The sequence below is a fragment of the Erinaceus europaeus genome, chromosome 16 (genome assembly GCF_950295315.1).
Source record: "Erinaceus europaeus chromosome 16, mEriEur2.1, whole genome shotgun sequence".
Classification (NCBI taxonomy): Eukaryota; Metazoa; Chordata; class Mammalia; order Eulipotyphla; family Erinaceidae; genus Erinaceus; species Erinaceus europaeus.
In genome coordinates, this window is record NC_080177.1 from 25061991 (window position 1) to 25084412 (window position 22422).

The 22422-nt window shown below is 39.4% G+C and overlaps 1 protein-coding gene and 1 pseudogene across 10 annotated transcripts in view; one reads left to right on the plus strand and one right to left on the minus strand.

The window, feature by feature from the left end:
• The window catches only part of RAD51B (RAD51 paralog B), a 975550-nt gene that overhangs the window by 901786 nt on the left and 51342 nt on the right, over nt 1-22422 (minus strand). For all 10 annotated transcript variants that reach the window (XM_060174759.1, XM_060174760.1, XM_060174758.1 and 7 more), the window contains exons 6-7: nt 14829-14948; nt 9554-9737 (exon numbers count right to left, since the gene is read on the minus strand). In XM_060174759.1, coding sequence (XP_060030742.1) covers nt 9554-9737; nt 14829-14948 — 304 coding nt within the window. The remainder of the gene's footprint in view (nt 1-9553; nt 9738-14828; nt 14949-22422) is intronic.
• Nucleotides 12242-13883, plus strand: LOC103115962 (transcription termination factor 3, mitochondrial-like; annotated as a pseudogene).

Genomic DNA, 22422 nt, shown 5'->3' on the forward strand with positions numbered 1-22422 from the left:
TCTGTGGCTTATGATGGTGCGGGGAATTGAACCTGGGACTCTGAAGCGTCAGTCATGAGGGTCTCTTTGCATAACCAGTATGCTATCTACCCTCCCACTCCCATCAAATTTCCTTATTCAACTCAAAAGACAAAACTTACTTTCAGCTCTTTTTTTTTTTTTTTCCAAATGTTAACATTAGTATATAACTGGGCCTCAGGTGGTGACGCAGCTGGCTGAGTGCACGTTACAGGGCTCAAGTTTGAGCCCCCAGTGCTCACCTACAGGAGATAGCTTTAAGAGTGGTGAAGGAGTGCTGCAGGTATTTCTCTTTCTTTCTCCCTATCTCCCCTACCCTCTCAATTCTTTAGGTCTCAGGGGAAAAAAAAAAAAAAGATAATTCTACTGCTAATAAAATGAAAAGTTCTAGAACTGACATCCAAAGTTCTTGCTCTATATTATTTGTATCTCCTGAGTTAAGAATCCTTGAATAGGGAGTCAGGCGGTAGTGCAGAGGGTTAAGCGCGCGTGGTGCAAAGTGCAACGACCGGCCTAAGGATGCCAGTTTGAGCCCCCCAGCTCCCCACCTGCTGGGGAGTCGCTTCACAGGCAGTGAAGCAGGTCTGCAGGTGTCTGTCTTTCTCTGCCCCTCTCTGTCTTCCCCTCCTCTCTATTTCTCTCTGTCCTATCCAACAATGATGACATCAATAAAAATAATAACTACAATAATAAAAAAAAACAAGGGCAACTAAAGGGAATAAATAAATATTTTTATAAAAATTTTTTTAAAAAGAATCCTTGAACAAGTCAGGTCTCCTCTTGATCTCAAGGCCATCTGTAAAATGAAGTGTCTACTCTACATCTAAACTAGAGGTAGGGCCATTTTGGCAAGAAAGTCCTATTATTTTAATCTGATACATAATTTACATATGTATAATAACTGTTCTGCATATGGCAATTAGGAGTAAGTGATAACCAAACAACATAAAAACCATAATCACAGCTGAATTTTTACAGGCAATACTTATTTTTTTTTCTTACGCTATTTTCATCAAGCATCTGTAAACAATTTCAGGGCCTACTGTTTTTTCCCAATATTAGTACGGACACACTTTAAAAAGACGAAGGTTCAGGCCGGGGAGACAGCATAATGGTTATACAAACAGACTCTCATGCCTGAGGCTACAAAGTCCCAGGTTCAATCCCCCGCACCACTATAAACCAGAGCTGAGCAGTGCTCCGGTATTTCTGTCTCTCTCTCTCTGCATCTCTCTCTCAAAAAAAAAAAAAAAAAAAAAGACAAGCGCTCTTCAGTCTGGGAGATGGAGCAGTGGATAAAGTGTTGGACCCTCAAGCATTAGGCCCTGAGCTTGAGCCCTAGTAACAAATATTCCAGACTGGTCCTCTGGTTCCTTCTCCCTCTCTCTTTCAAATAAGAAATGAGTGAATGAATGAATGAATGAATGAATGAATGAATGAATGAATGAATGAATGAATTTTTAAAGACAAAAGTTCTGCATCTTGAGTCTCAATAGCAAAGTATTCCTTATACATTCAGAAAAACAGATTCTAGGGGAGTCGGGCGGTTGCGCAGCGGGTTAAGCACACGTGGCGCAAATCGCCAGGACCTGCATAAGGATCCCAGTTCGAGCCCCCGGCTCCCCACCTGCAGGTGAGTCACTTCACAAGCGGTGAAGCAGGTCTGGAGGTGTCTATCTTTCTCTCCTCCTCTTTATCTTCCCCTCCTCTCTCCATTTCTCTCTGTCCTATCCAACAACAATGACATTAATAACCACAACAATGTTAAACAACAAGGGCAACAAAAAGGAAAATAAATAAATAAATAAATAAAAAGTAAAACAGATTCTAAACTCTGTTTCTTAAGCTACAGTCTGTGAAAAAGTATCCAAAACTCTGTAAATTAATTCTGTTTGAGAATTCTTAGATGTTAATTGCATTTCAATGACTATTTGAAAATATTAATAGAAGCATTTTATAACTGAAAATTGCCACAGGATGGTAATGTCTGTTTTCAATCAAGTATTGCCAAGTAGTGCCACTTTAATTGTCAGGGACTAAAAACAGAGCAGTGGCAGACTTCAAACACATGTGCATTCAGGCCCAGGTGAGTGCCAAATGATGTCACCCTTCTCAAACAGATGACGGTTCTGTACTAGTGCAAATAGAGAAAAGACGTGGAAGAGATGACTCACAGCATGAACTACAGTATGTGTTGGAATTTGAAAGAATCTACACTGCAAGTTAATATATTTATTTTGAAACCAATAACTTATCTATCAAATCATCATCTATAGCATTAGAGTGATCAAACTAGATAGCACTGTGTTATTTATACAGGCAACCCACTTTTATGGCCTTATTAGTATGATTTAGTAAGAAGTTATTTACTAGTATTTTGCTCTCTATGTATATGACAATATAATAAAATTTAAGTCAGCAGCAGGAGTTAATGAAAATCTTAGCTGCATTCGAAAAGAGTAAATACATTACACTGGTCAAGAGGAAATAAATAAACTGCTCTCTCTTATTCTTCTCCCTAATTCCGTAAGCTAGTGGGCTTGTGGAATACCAGCTCTGGATGTTAAACTGAGGGACAAGAGAGGCGGGTCCAGAACTGGGAGCAAATCTGACGCTCCAGCTGTTCTTTGTAAGCAAAATTTACTGAATCATAACCATAGGCAGGTGTTTACAGATTGTTTATGGCAACTTTCATGTTAAGAGCTGAGACAGAAAGACTGTAATATGGTCATTTCTGAGGTGAGCTTGTACAATGAATTGGCCAACGTTTTTGTGTTTGTTTTTTTACATACAGATATTGAATTGTTCTAGTATTATTTGTTGAAATTTATTCCAGATTGGAAGACAGCTCACCTGGTAGAGTGCACACCTTACCATGTGTGAGGCCCTAGGTTCAAGTTTCAATACCACATGAACACTATAAACAACACAGAGGAGGAAGTCCATGGATGGTGGGTCAGTGTTGGCATGTCTCTCCTCTCTCTGTCTCTCACTCAAGAAGAAAAAAAAGATAAAAAAACTTAGAAGACTGTTCTTTTATTTATTTTTTAATATTTATTTATTTTCCCTTTTGTTGCCCTTGTTTTTCATTGTTGTTATTGATGTCATTGTTGTTAGATAGGACAGAGAGAAATAGGAGAGGAGGAGAAGACAGAGAGAGGGAGAGAAAGACAGACACCTGCAGACCTGCTTCACCTCCTGTGAAGCGACCCCTGCAGGTGGGAAACCAGAGGCAGAAGACCGTTCTTAACCAGCTGGGGCCTTAATTGGGGAGTCCTCAGGTTCCCAAACAGACTTGATGGACCTAGAACTCGAATAAATCCCTCTCTCCATTGTTACTGGTCATTTCTATCAGGAACAACAAAATAGACCCCTTTGTGGGCCCCCATAGGATCTTGCCCTCAACTTGGATCAACAATGGTAGAGAATGTTCCGACATACTCTACCATACTCTATGGACAACACTCTATGCTACACCTGAGGAAGATGGGTTGATATTGGGGCAGCATGGAATGTTCCTACTCATGACCACAAAATGTAAACTCAGATCTAGAGGGATGTAGAGGTCACACAGGCTCCTAAACTGAATATGAGCCCCAGATCACATCAAATCGATGGGGTTTACAGTCAACAATATTTATACCCCCTTTCCCATGTTTGGGAGCTACTCTCTTCCCTGATCCAGCTTTCTGGTCCTTTTCCCAGCCATGACATCATCTCCCTAGACAATAATTAGGATCCACCTGCATATCAGATTTCAGGCTCAGGAAAAAAAAAATACCAAAAACAAAAACAAAACAAACAAAAAAAAACCACTAGTATAGTTACAGGCCCTTTGAAATATAACTAAAATATGCCTACTAGCTATCTACAAAATGGAGGACCCCCTAACACTTCATCTGCACTATTCCAGCCTTTAAGTCCATGACTGTTCAACAATTTGTTTGACTTTGTATGTTAACTCTCTTTTCAGCCACCAGGTTCCAGAGCTAACAGTATGCGACCAGACTTCCCTGGACAGACAACCCCACCAAATGTGTCCTGGAGCTCTGCTTCCCCAGAGCCCTTCCCCACTAGGAAATGAGAGAGACAGGCTGGGAGTATGGATCAACCTGTCAATGCCCATGTTCAGTGGGGAAGCAATTACAGAAGCCAAACCTTCCACCTTCTGCATCTCACAATGACCCCATTGGGTCAATACTTCCAGAGGGTTAAAGAATAGGAAAACTATCAGTGGATGGTATACAGAGTTCTGGTGGTGGGAATTGTGTGAAGCTGTACCCCTCTTATCCTATGGTTTTGTCAATGTTCCCTTTTTATAAATAAATTTAAAAAAAAAAGAATGAATAAACCCAACGTTTATATTTAGTACATGGGTTACAGTAAATAAAAAAGTTAAAATCAACTAGAAAAAAAAAAAAGAAGAAGACCATTCTTCAAGGTAAGTCAGATCAAGTCAATTGATTACGTGATTCCAACTTTCTGACTGTTTTTCATGTGTAATCAGGAAATGAACTAAAAGGTTCATATACATGTGATGAACAAGTAGCCTTCCTAGCCCAATACTTTTATTCTATACACTCAGAGAAAGATGAAGAGACAAACAGAAAGGGAAACACAGGAATAGACATTCCCATTTGGTAGTTTCCCTGGTGTTCTTATGTGATGCTGGGCTTCAAACCCAGGACTTCACACTTAGTATGGTATGTGTCCTGCCAGCTGAGCCACCTCCCTGCCCTCTGATTGGCTTTCTTTTTTCTTCTTTTTATGTTTTTTTGTATTTATTTTAATTTTATTAGTGACTTCATATTGATTTACAAGATTATAAGACAACAAGAGGCATAAATTTGCACCTTTCCCAACACCAGAATTCTGTACCCCTACATTGTACCCCTACATTGAAAGCTATAGTAGTTCTCCCAAGGTTACAGATGTGTGTTGACTATTATTTCTATAATTACCTGTCTATCTTTATATATTTTTTCACATTTTTTCATAGTTTCTGATTGGCTTTCTACTGATTATTAATGAGAGAGAAGGCATGTTTAATACAAACATATACCCATTAAGTAAGCAAACTGTATGTATGACAACCAATGTCTGTACAAAATCCCATTTTTAAACTTTTCCCCACATTTTAAAACTCGGCATGTCCATTATAGAAAAATCTTAAAATTTAATCAGATACTCAACCCCACCACCCAAGTTAGCTTCACTTTTTTACTCTTATTTGAAGGAAAAAATATCTAGCAATTCAAAATCTTGGGCAGGTTCTTCCGGGCCCGTCCACCATCAGATCTACAGCCAGAGAATACATAGGAATGTGGGTTTCTGGCACAACTCTCAAACTTAAAAAAAAAAAAAGTGTAACCCTACGACAACAGGAACCTCACATTTCCACTATAGAGCCTATATTTCCCCCAGTCCTGGAACCTTAGGGTGGGGCCCACTTTTCTGCATGCTGTTCTCAATTCAAATCAAATAATATTGCATCCGCGGATCGCAACCTAATCAACAACAGTGTACCACCCCAGCATGCTTCACTTCAGACTGTGACCAGAGACTTCAGGTGTGGAATGACAACCCTTCAGCTTCATCACTCGGGTGAGACCTTTCCTTTCCTAGTATTCTCTAATTCCATTCCAGGTGTTCCACTCCCCAATAAAGTCCCCAAACCTAGATATAGTCCAGGTCCCCTGAGATAGAGCATAGGTTCACACGTGCCCATAAACTAGGGGAAAAATATATACCTGAAAGCAGAAGTACACAAGAGCATGCAGGGAATACCCCCAACACTTCATCTGCACTATTACAGTCTTTAGGTCTATGATTCTTCAACAATTTGTTTGGCTTTGTATGTTAACTCTCCTTTCAGCCACCAGGTTCTGGATGCCAGCAAGATGTTGACCAGACTTCCCTGGACAGACGACCCCATAAATGTGTACTGGAGCGCCACTTCCTCAGAGCCCCACCCTACTAGGGAAAGAGAGAGACAGACTGGGAGTATGGATCGACCAGTCAACACCCATGTTCAGCAGGGAAGCAATTACAGAAGCCAGACCTTCCACCCTCTACAACCCACAAGGACCCTGGATCCATACTCCCAGAGAGATAGAGAATGGGAAGGCTATCGGGGAGGGGGTGGGATGTGGAGATCAGATTATGGGAATTGTGCTGAATTGTACCCCTCTTATTCCATGGTTTTGTTAATGTCTCCTTTCTTAAATAAATAAAAAAAATTAATATTTATTTATTTTCCCTTTTGTTGTTGTAGTTATTGTTGTTGTTATTGATGTCATCATTGTTAGATAGGACAGAGAGAAATGTAGAGAGGAGGGGAAGACAATAAGCAATATTAAAAAGAATAAGGCAAAAGCAAATATTAAGATATACATTCAGTACCAACAGAAATACAAGATATTGTGATATCCAGAAATACTTACTGAATGCCTACTCTGTATTAGGTACTATTTCTGATGCTAAGAACAAAGAATTGGAAAAAAAATAGAGTCCCATATCTCTCTCTATATATAAAACACACTAGAGTGAAAACTGTGAGGGAGAATTGTTTTGCCTTTATTGGGGGGATTAATAGTTTACAGTTAATAGTAAAATACAGCAGTCAGTACATATGTAACATTTCTCAGTTTTCCACATAACACTAACTCCCCCACACACACACCTACAGCCTTCTCCACCATTATGTTCCAGGACCTAAACACTCCCCACCCCGCTGCCCCACCTCAGAGTCCTTTACTTTGGAGCAATACACCAATCAAGTCCATGCTCTGCTTTGTGTTTCTCCTTTCTTTTTTTATTTTTCAACTTTTGTCTATGAGTGGAATCATCACCATATTCATCCTTCTCTTCTTGGCTTATCTCACTTAACATGATTCCTTCAAACTCCATGTGATGAAGAATTTATCATATAGGAAGATACACATGAGCAGGAAGGGAGTGTTGTTAATACTTATATGGTTGGCAAAGTCCTCACTGATAAGGTTGGCAGGAGAGAATAAATCATATGGGTATTATGATTTATTATGAAAGGGACTATTTCAAGCTAAGGAATAGCTAAAAGTCCTTGAGGTAGAATGTTTGTTGTCATATTTGAAAAACTATAAAGAGGCACAAGTCTTGAAAGATAAAAATGAATCAAGCAGCAACAAAGTGTTTTAAGACATTTAGTTTCAGAGGAAGCTACTATTCAAAGTATAGTATAAAAACATGCACATGTAAGTCACATGTAAGTTTTTGCATCTAAATATATAACCACGACAATCCTGACATTTCCTGATGGAAGTATTTTTCAAAAGGCTTCTAAAGTCAATAGTTTTTTTCTGACACAAAAACCAACACTACACTTCTTTATATAAGGGCATCTCTAAACAAAACAAAGAAAAAGACAGTAACAAAAAAAAAATAGAAACAGAGATATGGGGACATTATACACCTATTCTTTCAGAGGCCTTTGTTAAAAAACAAAATCAAGTCCATTCCTCACTCAGGAAAATCAAATCTCCCAGAAAAAAAAAGGGGAGGGGTTGGTGGCACAGCTGGCTGAGTGCACATGTTACAATGTACAAGGACCTGGGTTCAAGCCTCCAGTCCCTACCTGCAAGGGGGAAGCTTCACAAGTGGTGAAACAGGTCTGCAGGTGTCTGTCACTCTCTATATCTCCCTCTCCCCTTTCAATATCTGGCTGTCACTATCCAATAAATAAATATAATAAAATATTTTTAATTTAGAAAAAGAAACAAAAAGCATTAATTTATAATCATAATTTAAAAGCAAATAAGTGCAACTTAAAAAGTGAGTGCTCATAGTTTCCATAAGCTTAAGTAAAGCAATACGAGTCAAATAAGCAAATGCCTTTACCCTTAACTTTTCCATTTAATCAAATACTTGAAAACATATTACAAATTCATCATTTAAACTACTACATGAAAATCTTCAAATGAGGATCATCTAAGACTTTGCAGTATCTAACACTTCACAACACTTGTATTTACCAAGAACTATATCATATAACCCCAAACAATAAAGTAAATATCCATTGAGACATATAGAATTATTATTATTATTATTATTGTATGCCACATTTCCTACCTTGACTTCTTGCTCTGGTTTTAAGAGTCTCAGACTTTGGATATACTGCACCAAAGCAAAAAACTCTGAGGAAGGAGGGGTTGGGATAGAGTGAAAAGGGTGTCATGGGGTACTGATATGCCCATATGCCGACAACCATACTGTAAACCACTAAATGCCCAATTAAATGAAGGAAAAAAAAAAAAAAAAACTCAAAGGCTCTGTGGTAGCTTACGGGTGGTATATATGGTTCATGTTACAAAGATCAAGATTTTAATTTTCTCAATGCAAATCTAGAAAACATAAAGCCATAACTAAATGTTACCTCAGTTTAAAGAATCTTCTTATCTACTCAATGATCCATGACTAAAACTTAAAGTCTAACAATACCAAAGCTTATAAGGATACTGAACAAGAAAAACTCCCACACTGTTATAAGAACATGACTTGGAACACAGTCAGTTAGGTCTTGTAACATACCCACCATAGACCTTTGTTGGGCACCCTCACCTTCAAATTTCCTGATGAAAATTCCTAAGAACCATGCCAATAGTAATTATTCATTTCTCTACTGACACGTTCACTACTATCATTGCAAACAGAGTAACATTCAATCTCTGACCATCGGAACTCTCAAGCAAACCAGATCCCAAAGTGTACAAATCAGCAGAGGTCACAATAAGGTAACAGCTAAACTTAAAATGCTTAGACATCAGTGCTATAAAAGAAAATGTATGGAAAACAGGCCTAGGCAATTTCAAGGAGATTCACTATTTTGTACAGATCTCAGTGTGAGAAAAGTAATATAAAATATGCAGAAAGAATAAATAACAAAATAGCTCACTTAGATAGTGTCCTGTTTTGGCATGTTTGTGACCCAAGTTTGAGCCTGGCTCCCACTACACTGAAGGAAGCCTGGTGCTATAGTCTCTTTCGCTACTTACACACACACTATGATTCAATATATATATATATATGTTAAGAAGGAAAAGATATAGAAGAGGAAGAGGAGGAGGAAAAAGAAGGAAGAAAGAAGAACAAGAGGCAAGAAAAGAAATTACTATAGTACTATAGGACTTTTTTTCCTATTACTGCCAGGTTTCACTGCTCTGAGCCAATATTTTCAGATAGAAACAGAGGGGAAAATAGCACAACACTGAAGCTTCCCTGGTACCCCTTGCCCCTGGGTCACACACTTGGCAAAGCAAGCACCCTCCCAGGTGAGTTATCTCACATGCCTGACTACAGAAAGTTTTAGAATAACATAAAAAATCTGTTTTTAGGATCAATGTGTGAAAAGAAAATGCAACAACAAAGTGATATTAACTATAGCAATGAAAATGAGCCTTTTGAAAAAAAAAAGTCATTTGCTTTATGTTTTCTTTAAACTATATTACTTGATATTAACCAGTAAACTAATATAAAAGAAAGAACAAGGAAAACTTACAGGGATTGAAAATTCCTTGGCCAAGTACTTCAAGGAGGCTGCTTCTTTCGCCAAGAACTTACTTCTTTCTCTCATGTTGCCCTGAAGTTGTGTATCAAACTCCTTCCTCACCACAGAAGCAACAGAGTCAATAATCACCATTTTCACACCTTTTGAAATAATTTCTTCTTCCAAAGATTCAATCCTATAAAAATAAAATTTGTAAAATAGTAGGTATATTTAATACATGTTGTTTTTTTTAAAAGGGTCTTGCAAAGATTAGCCAAGTTAAAGACAAAAAAATGTGGAAACCCCCCCACACCTATGGTCATCTAATCTTTGACAAAGGGGCCCAAACTATTACATGGGGAAAGCAGAGTCTCTTCAACAAATGGTGTTGGAAACAATGGGTTGAAACATGCAGAAGAATGAAACTGAACCACTGTATTTCACCAAATACAAAAATAAATTCCAAGTGGATCAAGGACTTGGATGTTAGACCAGAAACTATCAGATACTTAGAGGAAAATATTGGCAGAACTCTTTCCCACATAAATTTTAAAGACATCTTCAATGAAACGAATGCAATTACAAAGAAGACTAAGACAAGTATAAACCTATGGGACTACATCAAATTAAAAAGCTTCTGCACAGCAAAAGAAACCACTACCCAAACCAAGAGACCCCTCACAGAATAGGAGAAGATCTTTACATGCCATACATCAGATAAGAGTTTAATAACCAACATATATAAAGAGCTTGCCAGACTCAACAACAAGACAACAAATAACCCCATCCAAAAATGGGGGGAGGACTTGGACAGAATATTCACCACAGAAGAGATCCAAAAGGCCGAGAAACACATGAAAAAATGCTCCAAGTCTCTGATTGTCAGAGAAATGCAAATAAAGACAACAATGAGATACCACTTCACTCCTGTGAGAATGTCATACATACATCAGAAAAGGTAACAGCAACAAATGCTGGAGAGGGTGTGGGGTCAAGGGAACCCTCCTACACTGCTGGTGGGAATGTCAATTGGTCCAACCTCTGTGGAGAACAGTCTGGAGAACTCTCAGAAGGCTAGTAATGGACCTACACTATGATCCTGCAATTCCTCTCCTGGGGATATATCCTAAGGAACCCAACATATCCATCAAAAAAGATCTGTGTACACATATGTTCTTGGCAGCACAATATGTAATAGCCAAAACCTGGAAGCAACCCAGGTGTCCAACAACAGATGAGTAGCTGAGCAAGTTGTGGTACATATACACAATGGAATACTACTCAGTTGTAAAAAATGGTGACTTCACCGTTTCCAGCCGATATTGGATGGACCTTGAAAAATTCATGTTGAGTGAAGTAAGTCAGAAACAGAAGGATGAATATGGGATGATCTGACTCTCAGGCAGAAGTTGAAAAACAAGATCAGAAAAGAAAACACAAGTAGAACCTGAAATGGAATTGGCATATCACACCAAAGTAAAAGACTCTGGGGTGGTGGGGAGAGAATACAGTTCCAAGAAGGATGACAGAGGACCTAGTGGGGGTTGTATTGTTATATGGGAAACTGGGGAATGCTATGCATGTACAAAATAATTGTATTTACTGTTGAATGTAAAACATTAATTCCCCAATAAAGAAATTTTTTTAAATGTGGAAAACTGTGGTCCGGGAGGTGGCACAGTGGTAAAGCTTTGGAATCTCAAGCATGAGGTCTTGAGTTCGATCCCCGGCAGCACATGTGCCAGAGTAATGATTGGTTCTTTCTCTCTCCTCCTATCTTTCTCATAAATAAATAAAATCTAAAAAAAAAAATGTGGAAAACTGAAAAATGTTACACATGTACAGACTACTGTATTTTACTGTTGACTATAAGTCATTAATCCCCCAATAAAGAATTTTTTTAAAAATTGTTCCTTCCTAACTTACGGTAAATATTCAATAAGCCTAACTTATTTCATATACATATCACCTCTGGAAAATTAAAATGGTTAAGATTCACTTCATTCTCTGGTTCTACGTTCTGATTTTTTTACACCCTAGAAGCTGAAACCAGAGCCGACTTTGTACTGTTGTAGTTAGTATTGTTGTTGTTATTAGTATTGTCATTGTTGGGTAGGACAGAGAGAAATGGAGAGAGGAGGGGAAAACAGAGATGGGAAAAGAAAGATAGACATATGTAGACCTGCCTCCCTGCTTGTGAAGCCACTCTCTACAGGTGGGGAGCCCGTGACTTGAACCAGGATCCTTACGCTGGTCCTTGCACTTTGTGCCACATGCGCTTAACCCACTGCGCTACTGCCCGACTCCCTTCATTCTCTGGTTCTTACATGATACTGACAAAGATTCAACCTAAGGGTAAAACTATTTGTGGTATGCTTCCCATTTTACTCACATTTCTTGGCATTAGTACCCTTTGGAGACCCTTCCCACTTTGTACCAGATTTGATCTGGTGTCACCGATAACAATGGACAGAACAACAGTATGTCATAGATTCATGAAAGACTCCAATTTGAGCTCCGTCTCACATCATTCTAGGGAAAGCAAGCTGTCATACTGTAAAGCACTTCATGGAATGGGTCACATGATGAAGAATAAAGGCTTCAGGGTGGATGCCCTGACAGTCTGTGCTACTGTAATGACCTCGAAGCCCACGCGAGAAATAGGGACAGCCGGTACTCATGGTACTTACTTTAAGGAATATGGCTCTGTCAGCATAACAGATACCCAAATGGTTCAACTCAACTAAATTGAGTAACTTTGTCAATATTATACAGCTCAGAAAATGTCTGCAGAGACAAGGACAAACATTGTTGTGTAGCCTTTCTGCTCAGCCTCAGGTGTCCTCTGACAATTGTTGTCTCCAGTGGGGACTTAAGACATACAACACTTTCTTTTTGAGGAATATTTCCCAGTCTCCCACCTCTACTAGGTAGAAGAATAATTCTGCCCAGAGTACTCTGCTTTCCTCTGTGATTTAACAGTCACAGAAGACACAAAAGATACCCAGCTTTGATTCTAAACTGTCTCTAGAAGAATTGGATGATTTGCCTCCAATGTCTCCATTGCAGGCAGTATCTGAGGAAGAGGTTGTCTGAATTATTGCAAGCCCACCACTGCGCTCAGATTCATCCACACTTCGAGATTATGTGGATCATTCTGAGACTCTGTAGAAGTTAATGCTTCTAGGAGTGGATTTGTCCAAGATAGAAAAACATCCAGATGCTGCCAACCTCCTCCTGAAACTGGATTCTGAGAAAGACATTAAACACATACTCTGATTTCTAAAGATTTGGGAATAGAGGATAAGAAACTTGATGCATTCTTAACCAAAAATTGTTACCTTTTCTGAAGAGCTTGGAAATCTTCAGACCATAGTGGCTTATCTACAGTCAAAAAAATTTCAGTAAAGCAGATATTACACAGATGGTAAAAAATGCACCATTTCATGGTCTGGGAGGTAGTGCAGTGGATAAAGCACTGGACTTTTGAGCATGAGTTCCCAAGTTCAATCCCCAGAAGCACATGTACCAGAGTGATGTCTGGTTCTTTCTCTCTCCTCCTATCTTTCTCATGAATAAAAAAAATATTTATCTTAATAAATGCACCATTTCTGCTAAGTTTTTCAGTGAAAAGACTGGATAGCAGATTGGGATATTTCCAAACTGAATTTGAACTTAGTGTGAAGAAGACTAGAGATCTGCTAGTCCGTCTCCCAAGGCTTCTTACTGGAAGTCTAGAACTCATGAAAGAAAATATGAAGATCTAACATCTTGAACTTGGTTTTAAATGTAATGAAATCAAACATATTACCAAAGATGTTAACTGCAAATAAAAGGAAGCTTACTGAGACTTTTGATTATGTGCACAATGTGATGAATGTCCCCCACCATATCACTGTCAAGTTTCTGCAGGTATTTAACACAAGGGATATGGAACTCTGGTGGTGGGAATTGTATGGACTTGTACCCCTCTTATCTCACAATCTTGTTGATCATTTTTAAAAAACTAATTAAAAAATCTATAGTTCTGATCAATGTTAAAATATAAAGTAAATGTAAATATAAATAAGTGAATGCATTTTTAACAAAAAAAGGAAGGAAGGAAGGAAGGAAGGAAGGAAGGAAAGAAGGAAGGAAGAATAAAGGCTTCTGGTCAATGACCAGCTAGAAAAGGATGCCTTCTAGAGACAACATGAGTGACCTTGGAATTCTCCAAGATTTACCAGCCCAAAATGAGCTGTGAGATGGCTACAGCTCTGGTCAACAGTTTGACTGCAATTTCATGACTAACACCCTGCTCTTCCACTCCCAAAACCCTAGCCAAAGAAACTATAGAAGATAATATATATTTGCTAAACTTTGGTGTCACTTATTAATAGAACACTAGACAATTAGTACACTATTTTTGTTGCTATAATTGAGGCTTCACCACTCCAGGCTGACTTTTTCAGAGAAAAGGAGAGAGACAGAAACAGAGAAAGAGGTAAAGATACTATAGAAGCAAAGCTTCTTCCAACATAGTGGGAGGCTAGGCTCAAACCTGGGTCATGCGCATGGCAAAATAAGTACATACCTAGATGAATTATTGTACTGGCCCTTAATGCACTATTTAAACAATTAAATCTAGAACCTTTTATTTATTCATTTTTTAAAATATGTATCAGGGGCCAGGGAAATAGCTCATTCAGCTGGTAAAACACAGGACTTACTTGCATGGCATGAGATAATAAGTTTAATCCTTGGCATCACATATGCCAGAGTGATGCTCTGCTATCTCCCTCCCTTTTTTTCTCTCTCTCTCTGTCTGTTTCTTTCTCTCTCATTAATAAAAAAAAAAAATCTTTAAAAATAATAAAATATAATTCCATCCAATAGGTTAAAGTAAATAAAGAACACTAAAACAATTATTTTCCATAATCCTAATATGGAAGTCTTTTCACTCAGAATCTGGAAACAATAAAAATAAATAAATAGGGGGTCGGGCAGTAGCGCAGCCGGTCTAGCGCATGTGGTGCGAAGCACAAGGACCGGCGTAAAGGATCCCGGTTCAAGCCCCCGGCTCCCTACCTGCAGGGGAGTCGCTTCACTGGTGGTGAAGCAGGTCTGCAGGTGTCTTTCTCTCCCCCTCTGTCTTCCCCTCCTCCATTTCTCTCTGTCCTATCCAACAACGACAACATCAACAACAATAACTACAACAATAAAAGGGAAAGTAAATCATTGTGAATAAATAAATAAATAACCAAATCTGTTAAGCACTAATAATATACCAAAGTCTGAAACAGCATACCTTTGCAGAACTGCATCACAGCTGAGTTCCTGATAAAGGTGAACTTTGCTGCTTGTTGAAAGTAATTTTTCTTCAGTGTCGAAATATCTGGGAAAACGAGATTCTGCTATCTTGACCAATCTGTTGGGGGGGGGGGGGAATAGTCAATGACACTTAAGGTCACACAGCTGAACTTCTAAGGAGTTTACCTGAGAAATCCATATGACAAAAGCAACAAAAGAACAAAAAGTCTTATCGATAGTACAAATATACGCAAAAGAGCATAAAATACAACTCTAGAGGGTAATCTCTGGTTTATAAGTACTATGAAAGATTATCAGTCATAGTATAGGATCAGCAAGGGTGATCTCATCTAACTTAGAGCAAGCAAAAGTGCTTCTGAGGTTTCTCTCTCTAGGAAAAAATGTGTCTGTTGATGATCTGATTTACATTTGGTAAATGAGAAAATTGTTTGCACTGTTATGAATTGGGAGGAGATATGTTTAAGCAAGTATAGCACATTATCATTCTAATATTCGGCTGCCAGCAAGTCTTTATGACTCAGACCACAAATTTTTTCAATTAAAAGATAATACATACAAAATAAGTGTAGTGGTCCACGAGGTGAGACAATGAATAAAGTGTTAGACTCTCAAGCATGAGGACCTAAATTCAATCCCTGGCAGTACATGTGCCAAAGTGATATATGGTCCTTTCTCTCTTCCTCTCTTCCTCTCATTATTAAGTAAATAAAATATTTTAAAAAGTAAATGTGAGCAAATGATTCCTAGGTAAACAGGAAATTACAAGTAGATGCTACCCAATATTTCCTTAGTAAACAAACAAAAAAGATTTTCTAAACACTGAATTCTGATCTCAAAGCTAACTCCATTATTTTTTCCCTTTATTTTTTTTAGGGGGATGTTAATGGCTTACAGTATAGTTGTTAGCAAATAGGACAGTTTCTCATCTCACCAAGACAGGTGTCTGCAAAACACGCTCACTCCCAAATTAGGTCCATTATCATGTACCAGGGCCTGAAAAACCTCCCCCCTCCAGCCCTTCTCCATGTCCTCCTTCCCCAGGAGTCCTTTGCTTTGATGCAATACACCCAAGTTTTACTTTATGTTTTCCGTTTCTGTTTTTTTTTCTTAAGTTCTGCCCATGAGTAAGATCATCCGATATTCATCCTTCTCTTTCTGGTTTATTCACTTGACATGATTCCTTCAAGCTCCACCCAAGATGAGGTGATGAAGGTAAATTCATTGTTCTTAGTAGCTAAGTAGTATTCCATTGTATGTAACTTTCTTAGCCACTCACCTATTGTTAAGACACCTAGGTTGTTTCCAAGTTTGGGCTGTTAATGAGGTTGGTGGTGGCACACCCAGCTGAGTGCATACATTACCAAGTTTGGGCTATTACAAATTGTGAGATGAACATAGCTATACACAGATCTTATTGGGTGGGTATATTTGTTTCCTTAGGATATATCCCCAGCTGAGGAACTGCTGAGTCACAGGGTAGGTCCATTTTTAACCTTCTGAGAGTCCTGACTGCGTTGGACCAATTTACACGCCTTTACCCCCATAACCTCTCCAACATTTGTTGTTACTATCCTCTCTGATGTATGACATTCTCACAGGAGTGAAGTGGTATCTCACTGTTGTCTTTATTTGTATTTCTCTGATAATCATTGACTTTGAGCATTTTTTTCATGTGTCTGTTGATCTTTTCAATAACTACTTTAGTGAATATTATGTCTATATCCCCTCTCCACTTCTGCATGGGATTGTTTGGTTGCTTGTTGCTCAGTGTGATGACCTCTTTCTATATTTTGGTCATTAACCTTCTGTCTCATATACAGCATAAAAAGAACTTTTCCAGGGGTTAGGCGGTGGCGGGCGTAAGGATCCCGGTTCGAGCCCCGGCTCCCCACCTGCAGGGGAGCTTCACAGGCAGTGAAGAAGGTCTGCAGGTGTCTATCTTTCTCTCCCCCTCTCTCTCTTCCCCTCCTCTCTCCATTTCTCTTTGTCCTATCCAACAAAGAACAACATCAACAATGGCAATAATAATAACAACCACAACGAGGCTACAACAACAAGGGCAACAAAAGGGGGGAAAAATGGCCTCCAGGAGCGGTAGATTCATGGTGCAGGCACCGAGCCCAGCAATAACCCTGGAGAAAAAAGAAAAAAAGAAGAAGAAAAAAAAAGAACTTCTTCTAGCGTTTGCCCTTCTTCCGCAGCCAGTCAACAGCGTCAGGTTGAGCCTGATGTAAAGTTTCGAGACCTCCTTTGAATCTGGAGAGGTGGCAGTCGTTGACTATGTGGGTCATAGTCTGTCTGGAGCCGCAGGGGCAGTTCGGGTCGTCTCTGGCTCCCCAGCGATGGAACATAGCGGCGCACCAGCCATGGCCTGTTCCATACCGATTGAGGAGGGCCCAATCATAACGTGCTAGGTCAAAGCCGGGTTGACGCTTGCAGGGGTCTGTGACGAGGTGACCGTTCCCCACCTCAGCTGACTGCCAACTCTATTTCCAAGAGTCTGGAACAGAGAAGTTCAGTGCAGGTGCAGGAGACCAGATTGGGTGACGAGACGTCAAGCGCTGAACAGGGTGGGTGAAGATAACACATTTGGCGGAGGACAGCCCTTCAACATTAAGTTGGAGGACTCGAAGAGCAGGACCAACAGCTTGAAAGCTGTCAGGAGCTGCTTGTTGCTGGCTTTGAAAGTGACTGGGATCCATGTGGATTCAGTCAGCTAGGAAGGATTGTCAGTTTCCCCAATGAATGGGTACTCAGGGGATGCACTCACGGGAAGAACTTCTCCCATTCCATAAGAGTCTCTCTACTTGGGTGGTGGTTTCTTTTGCTACGCAGAAGCTTTTCAATTTAATGTAGTCCTATTGGTTTATTTTTGTTTTTCTTTTCCTTGTGAATGGATTTGAACCACTGAAGACACATGTAAAACTTAGATCAAAAAGAGCTCTGACAGTGTTTTCCTTTAAATATTTGATCAGTTCTGGTTTAGCATACAAATCCTTGATCTTTTTGGAGTTTATTTTTGTGTGAGGTGGAATGAAGTGGTTCATTTTCATTCTTCTGCATGTTTCAACCCAATTTTTACAACAACCATTTGTTGAAGAGACTCTCCTCTCTCAATTTAATATTTTGGACCCCCTTGTTAAACACTAAGTGTCCATAGGTGTGGGGGCTTACTTCGGGGCTCTCAATTCTATACCACTGGTTGCTCTGTCTATTTTAGTTCCAATAACAGGCAATTTTCATTACAACAGCCTTATAATATAGGTTGAGATCTGGGATTACAATATCTTCAGTCTTGTTCTTTTTTCTGAAAATTGCTTTTAACACATGGGTCAGTCAAAGGTAGGAAAGTGACAAGCAAGAACCAAGGCAACTATCATCATTAATAGTATAACACATAGAGAGAAATGCCTGGAATTTAAAATATTCCTAGTTAAAATTTTTACAAAGAAAATCTTTAAGTCTCCTAATTAAAATGATAGCAGCTTATCAGTCCAGTATTTAACCAGCCAAGGGAGACTCGGAGGAGGAACTATAAACACTAAAACCATTCTATATTTATGCTCCATTCAGGTACAAAAGAGCAGTGTTTTCATCTCTAGACAGTTACGGAATTCCAAGAAGTGGTACAAAACTTTAAAGTGCTAAACAAAATCCTTTCCTCACATATATTATAATCAAAAATGAAAGATTAAAAAAAAACAGAAAGAGGAGAAATACAAAGAAACTAGGCAATATCATTTTCAAAACCATATTCTGGACATTTTAAAAAGAAAAACAACATAATTGGGCTGAACAGGAAGAGGAAAACTATTTTCACAGTAAGGATTAGTAGCAAAAGATGTGTGAAGAATAAGAACAAAATGGATGGAATGAGCTTTTTTTTTTTTTTTTGAGAAAAGTGTAAAGGACTTTTAAGAAGAGAGGAAATGAAGTGAGAGGTGAAAGAAAACATGAGATGGCATTGGGAAAGATAGAATAGAAGATTTCTGAGGGCTTCAAAGAAAAGTTAAATTTTTAAATTATTATTAGTGTAACTATTGTTTATTTTATTATTATTATTAGTGTAACTATGTGTGTGTCTGTGTATGTCTTAATAGGATAGGTATAACATTTAGCAGAAATGCATATGTGTCTCAAAATCTGGGTGCTAGGTTCATTAGAAATCAGACTGAGAGAACCTAATTCATTGGCAACAACAGATGGATGGCAGACAGGCAATAATATTGTTCTCCCTCCAACACTCAGCTAAATTTCTGCTAGTGGCTTGAGTGATGAATGACTCTGGAACATATTACTTCTCTCTCACTCCACTGAGGAGTCTGGAAGGAGGATAGTCGGCATGTACACAAGAACTAACATTGCCACAATTACCATGCTAGATAACCGATTGATAATGATTCATATACTTCTTCTTCTAGCGTTTGCCAAACTGTAAATATTTTTCATCTGATTTTATATTTTATAATATAAGAATATAATAGAAAATAATTATACTATAATAGAAAATATATCTGAATAAATATAAATAAAAACAAGCATAAATGTAGTATTCAATATATCTCACATTAATTATAACAGCAGTTTTTGGAAATCTTCATCACAAAGATCTTTCTTGGGGATAGCAAGCCACAGAAAATATCCCATCTTTTGCTCCCAGACTTTAATTATATTAAATTTGAAAGCAATGCCATCTAGTGGCTATCTTTTCATCACATGTATGAAAAATCTTTCAACGGATATGCTTAATTAAGACTCACTGAGTCAACAAGTTCTTATTGAAGACACACTATATGAGGCACTAACTACATGCTAGTGATAAGACAATGAACAAAGACTTTTTTCTTTGCTTTGACCAGAACATCACCCAACTCGGAGACTGGTGATGCCAGGGATCAAACCTGGGTCCTTGTACATTCACAGCCTGTGCACTAACACTTGCACTATCCACTATCCAGCCCAACAATAATATTTTTTCAAAGAATCCTTCTTTCATAAAGTTACATTCTATGGAGAAAAGCAAATACATATTATATATGAAATAATTGCTCTATTGAAAAAAGAACTGGATGAGGGGAAAGACTGACAGTGGAGTCAGGTGCCATTATATGTAGGGTAATTTGGGAGGGTCTCTTTAATGAGGTGGCATGAGGTTTAAGCAAAGGTTTAAGGTGAGAAAACAGGCCATGCAGATATGCAGTCATCAGCACACAGGGAGAATTGGAACAAGCCCAGATGTGGGAAAATGCCTACTGTGTTTGAGGACTAACAAGGCCTCTTAACAAAGCCTAACAAAGGACTCAAATGCTTTTTTTTTTTTTAATTGGGGGTTTAGTAGTTTACAATACAACTACTGACACAAGGGTAGAACCTCTCATCTCTCTCTCTCACCACCAGGTTACTGCTGAGGCTTGATGCTGGCACTACAAATCTACCACTCCCAGTGGCCAATTCTTCCTTTTTATTTATTTTCACTTTCTAAAAATTTTCATTTTATTTGATAGGACAGAAAGAAATTGAGAGAGGATGGGGATACAGAGAGAGAGGGATAAAGAGAGGTAGACATCTGCAGACCTGCTTCATTGCTCGTGAAGCAGACCTCCTGCAGGTGGAGTGCAGGGGTTTGAACCTGGGTGCTTGTGTTTGGTAATATGTGTGTTTAACTGGGTGTGCCACCACCTGGCTCCCCCAACCTCTCATCTCTCCATGACAAGGGCCTGGGTGTCTGGTAGACACTCCACTAAATTAGGACGACCTTCCCATCATGCAGAGCCCTTTGCTTTTGTGCAATACACCACACCCAATAGCAGCTGGAATAGAACAAGTAAGAGAGGGAAGAAAAGCAAACAAGGTCAGAGAGCTTGCTAAGGGCCAAGACTACATTAGCTCTTCATGCCTGTGGGATTTTGTTTAGATTAAATTTAGTAAGATAGAAAACATAGCCAAAGACTGACATAATCTCCCTCTCCCTCTCCTCCCCTCTTGTCTCTTTTTTTTTTTAACTGCTTTACATATCATGGAAAAAAGGCTAAAGATGGGTCTAGAGTGAAAGATCATCTAGTCCAGTATGCCAGATAAGAAATGGGGGTGGAGGGGGTGTGACTTAGAGTATAGACCAGGTGAGTCAAAAATGACAAGCTCATCATGTAATTTAGGGCTGGAGAGATAGCACAATGATCTTGCAAAAGACTTTCATGTCTGAGGTTCTGAGGTTTCAGGTTCAAACCTGACACTAGGTTTGCATAAGCAAGAGCTGAGCAGTACGCTGGTAGAAAAAGAGGGAGAGGAGGAGGAGGAGGAGGAGGGGGAGGGGCGGGGGGAGGGGAAGGGGGAGGGAAGCAGGTGCAAAAATATAAATGGAGGGGCGGTAGCACAGCAGGACAACCAGCCTAAGAATCCAGGTTCGAGCACCCGGCTCCCCATGTGCAGGAATCTATCATTTTCTCCCCCCCTCTCAATTTCTCTCTGTCCTATCCAGCAACAATAACAGCAACAACAACAAAATAACAACAAAGATAAACAACCCTGGAGGCAAAAAAAAAATGAAAAACTTAAAATATATATATAAATGGATCCTTTCATGATATAGTTTGAAAGAAACGTTAAAGAGATTTCTTGATTAAGTAAGTATCTGAAAGAATGGAATTACCATTTACTGAGGTGGAAAACAACCAAGGTAAGGCCAAGTCTTCACAGGGTGACTACTCAATGGACTACTGTCTATCACAGCAGATTCAGGACTCAGAAAAATAAGGGAGTATTATGAAGGGAAGGCGGGGGGGCCTATGTCCCTATGGTAATAGTTCTTCTTCTTCTAGCGTTTGCCCTTCTTCCGCAGCCAGTCAACAGCGTCAGGTTGAGCCTGATGTAAAGTTTCGAGACCTCCTTTGAATCTGGAGAGGTGGCAGTCGTTGACTATGTGGGTCATAGTCTGTCTGTAGCCGCAGGGGCAGTTCGGGTCGTCTCTGGCTCCCCAGCGATGGAACATAGCGGCGCACCGGCCATGGCCTGTTCAATAGCGATTGAGGAGGGCCCAATCATAACGTGCTAGGTCAAAGCCGGGTTGATGCTTGCAGGGGTCTGTGATGAGCTGTTTGTTCTTTACCTCAGCTGACTGCCAACTCTGTTTCCAAGAGACTGGAACAGAGAAGTTCAGTGTAGGCGTAGGGGACCAGATTGGATGACGAGATGTCAAGCGTTGGACAGGGTGGGCGAAGATATCCGCGTATATTGGCAGGTCCGGTCGAGCGTAGACGTGGGAGATGAACTTAGATGATGCCGCATCTCGACAAATATCTGGCGGGGCGATGTTGCTAAGAACTGGCAGCCATGGAACCGGGGTGGAACGGATGGTTCCAGAAATGATCCTCATGGAGGAATTTAATTTGGAATCGACCAAGTGGACATGGGGGCTACGGAACCATACTGGGGCACAGTATTCTGCAGTGGAATAGCATAATGCCAGAGATGATGATTGTAGTGTGGAAGCGCTTGTGCCCCATGAGGAGCTGGCCAGTCTTGCGTAAATAATATGGTAATAGTGAATAGTGGCTATAAGGTACTTGGCACCC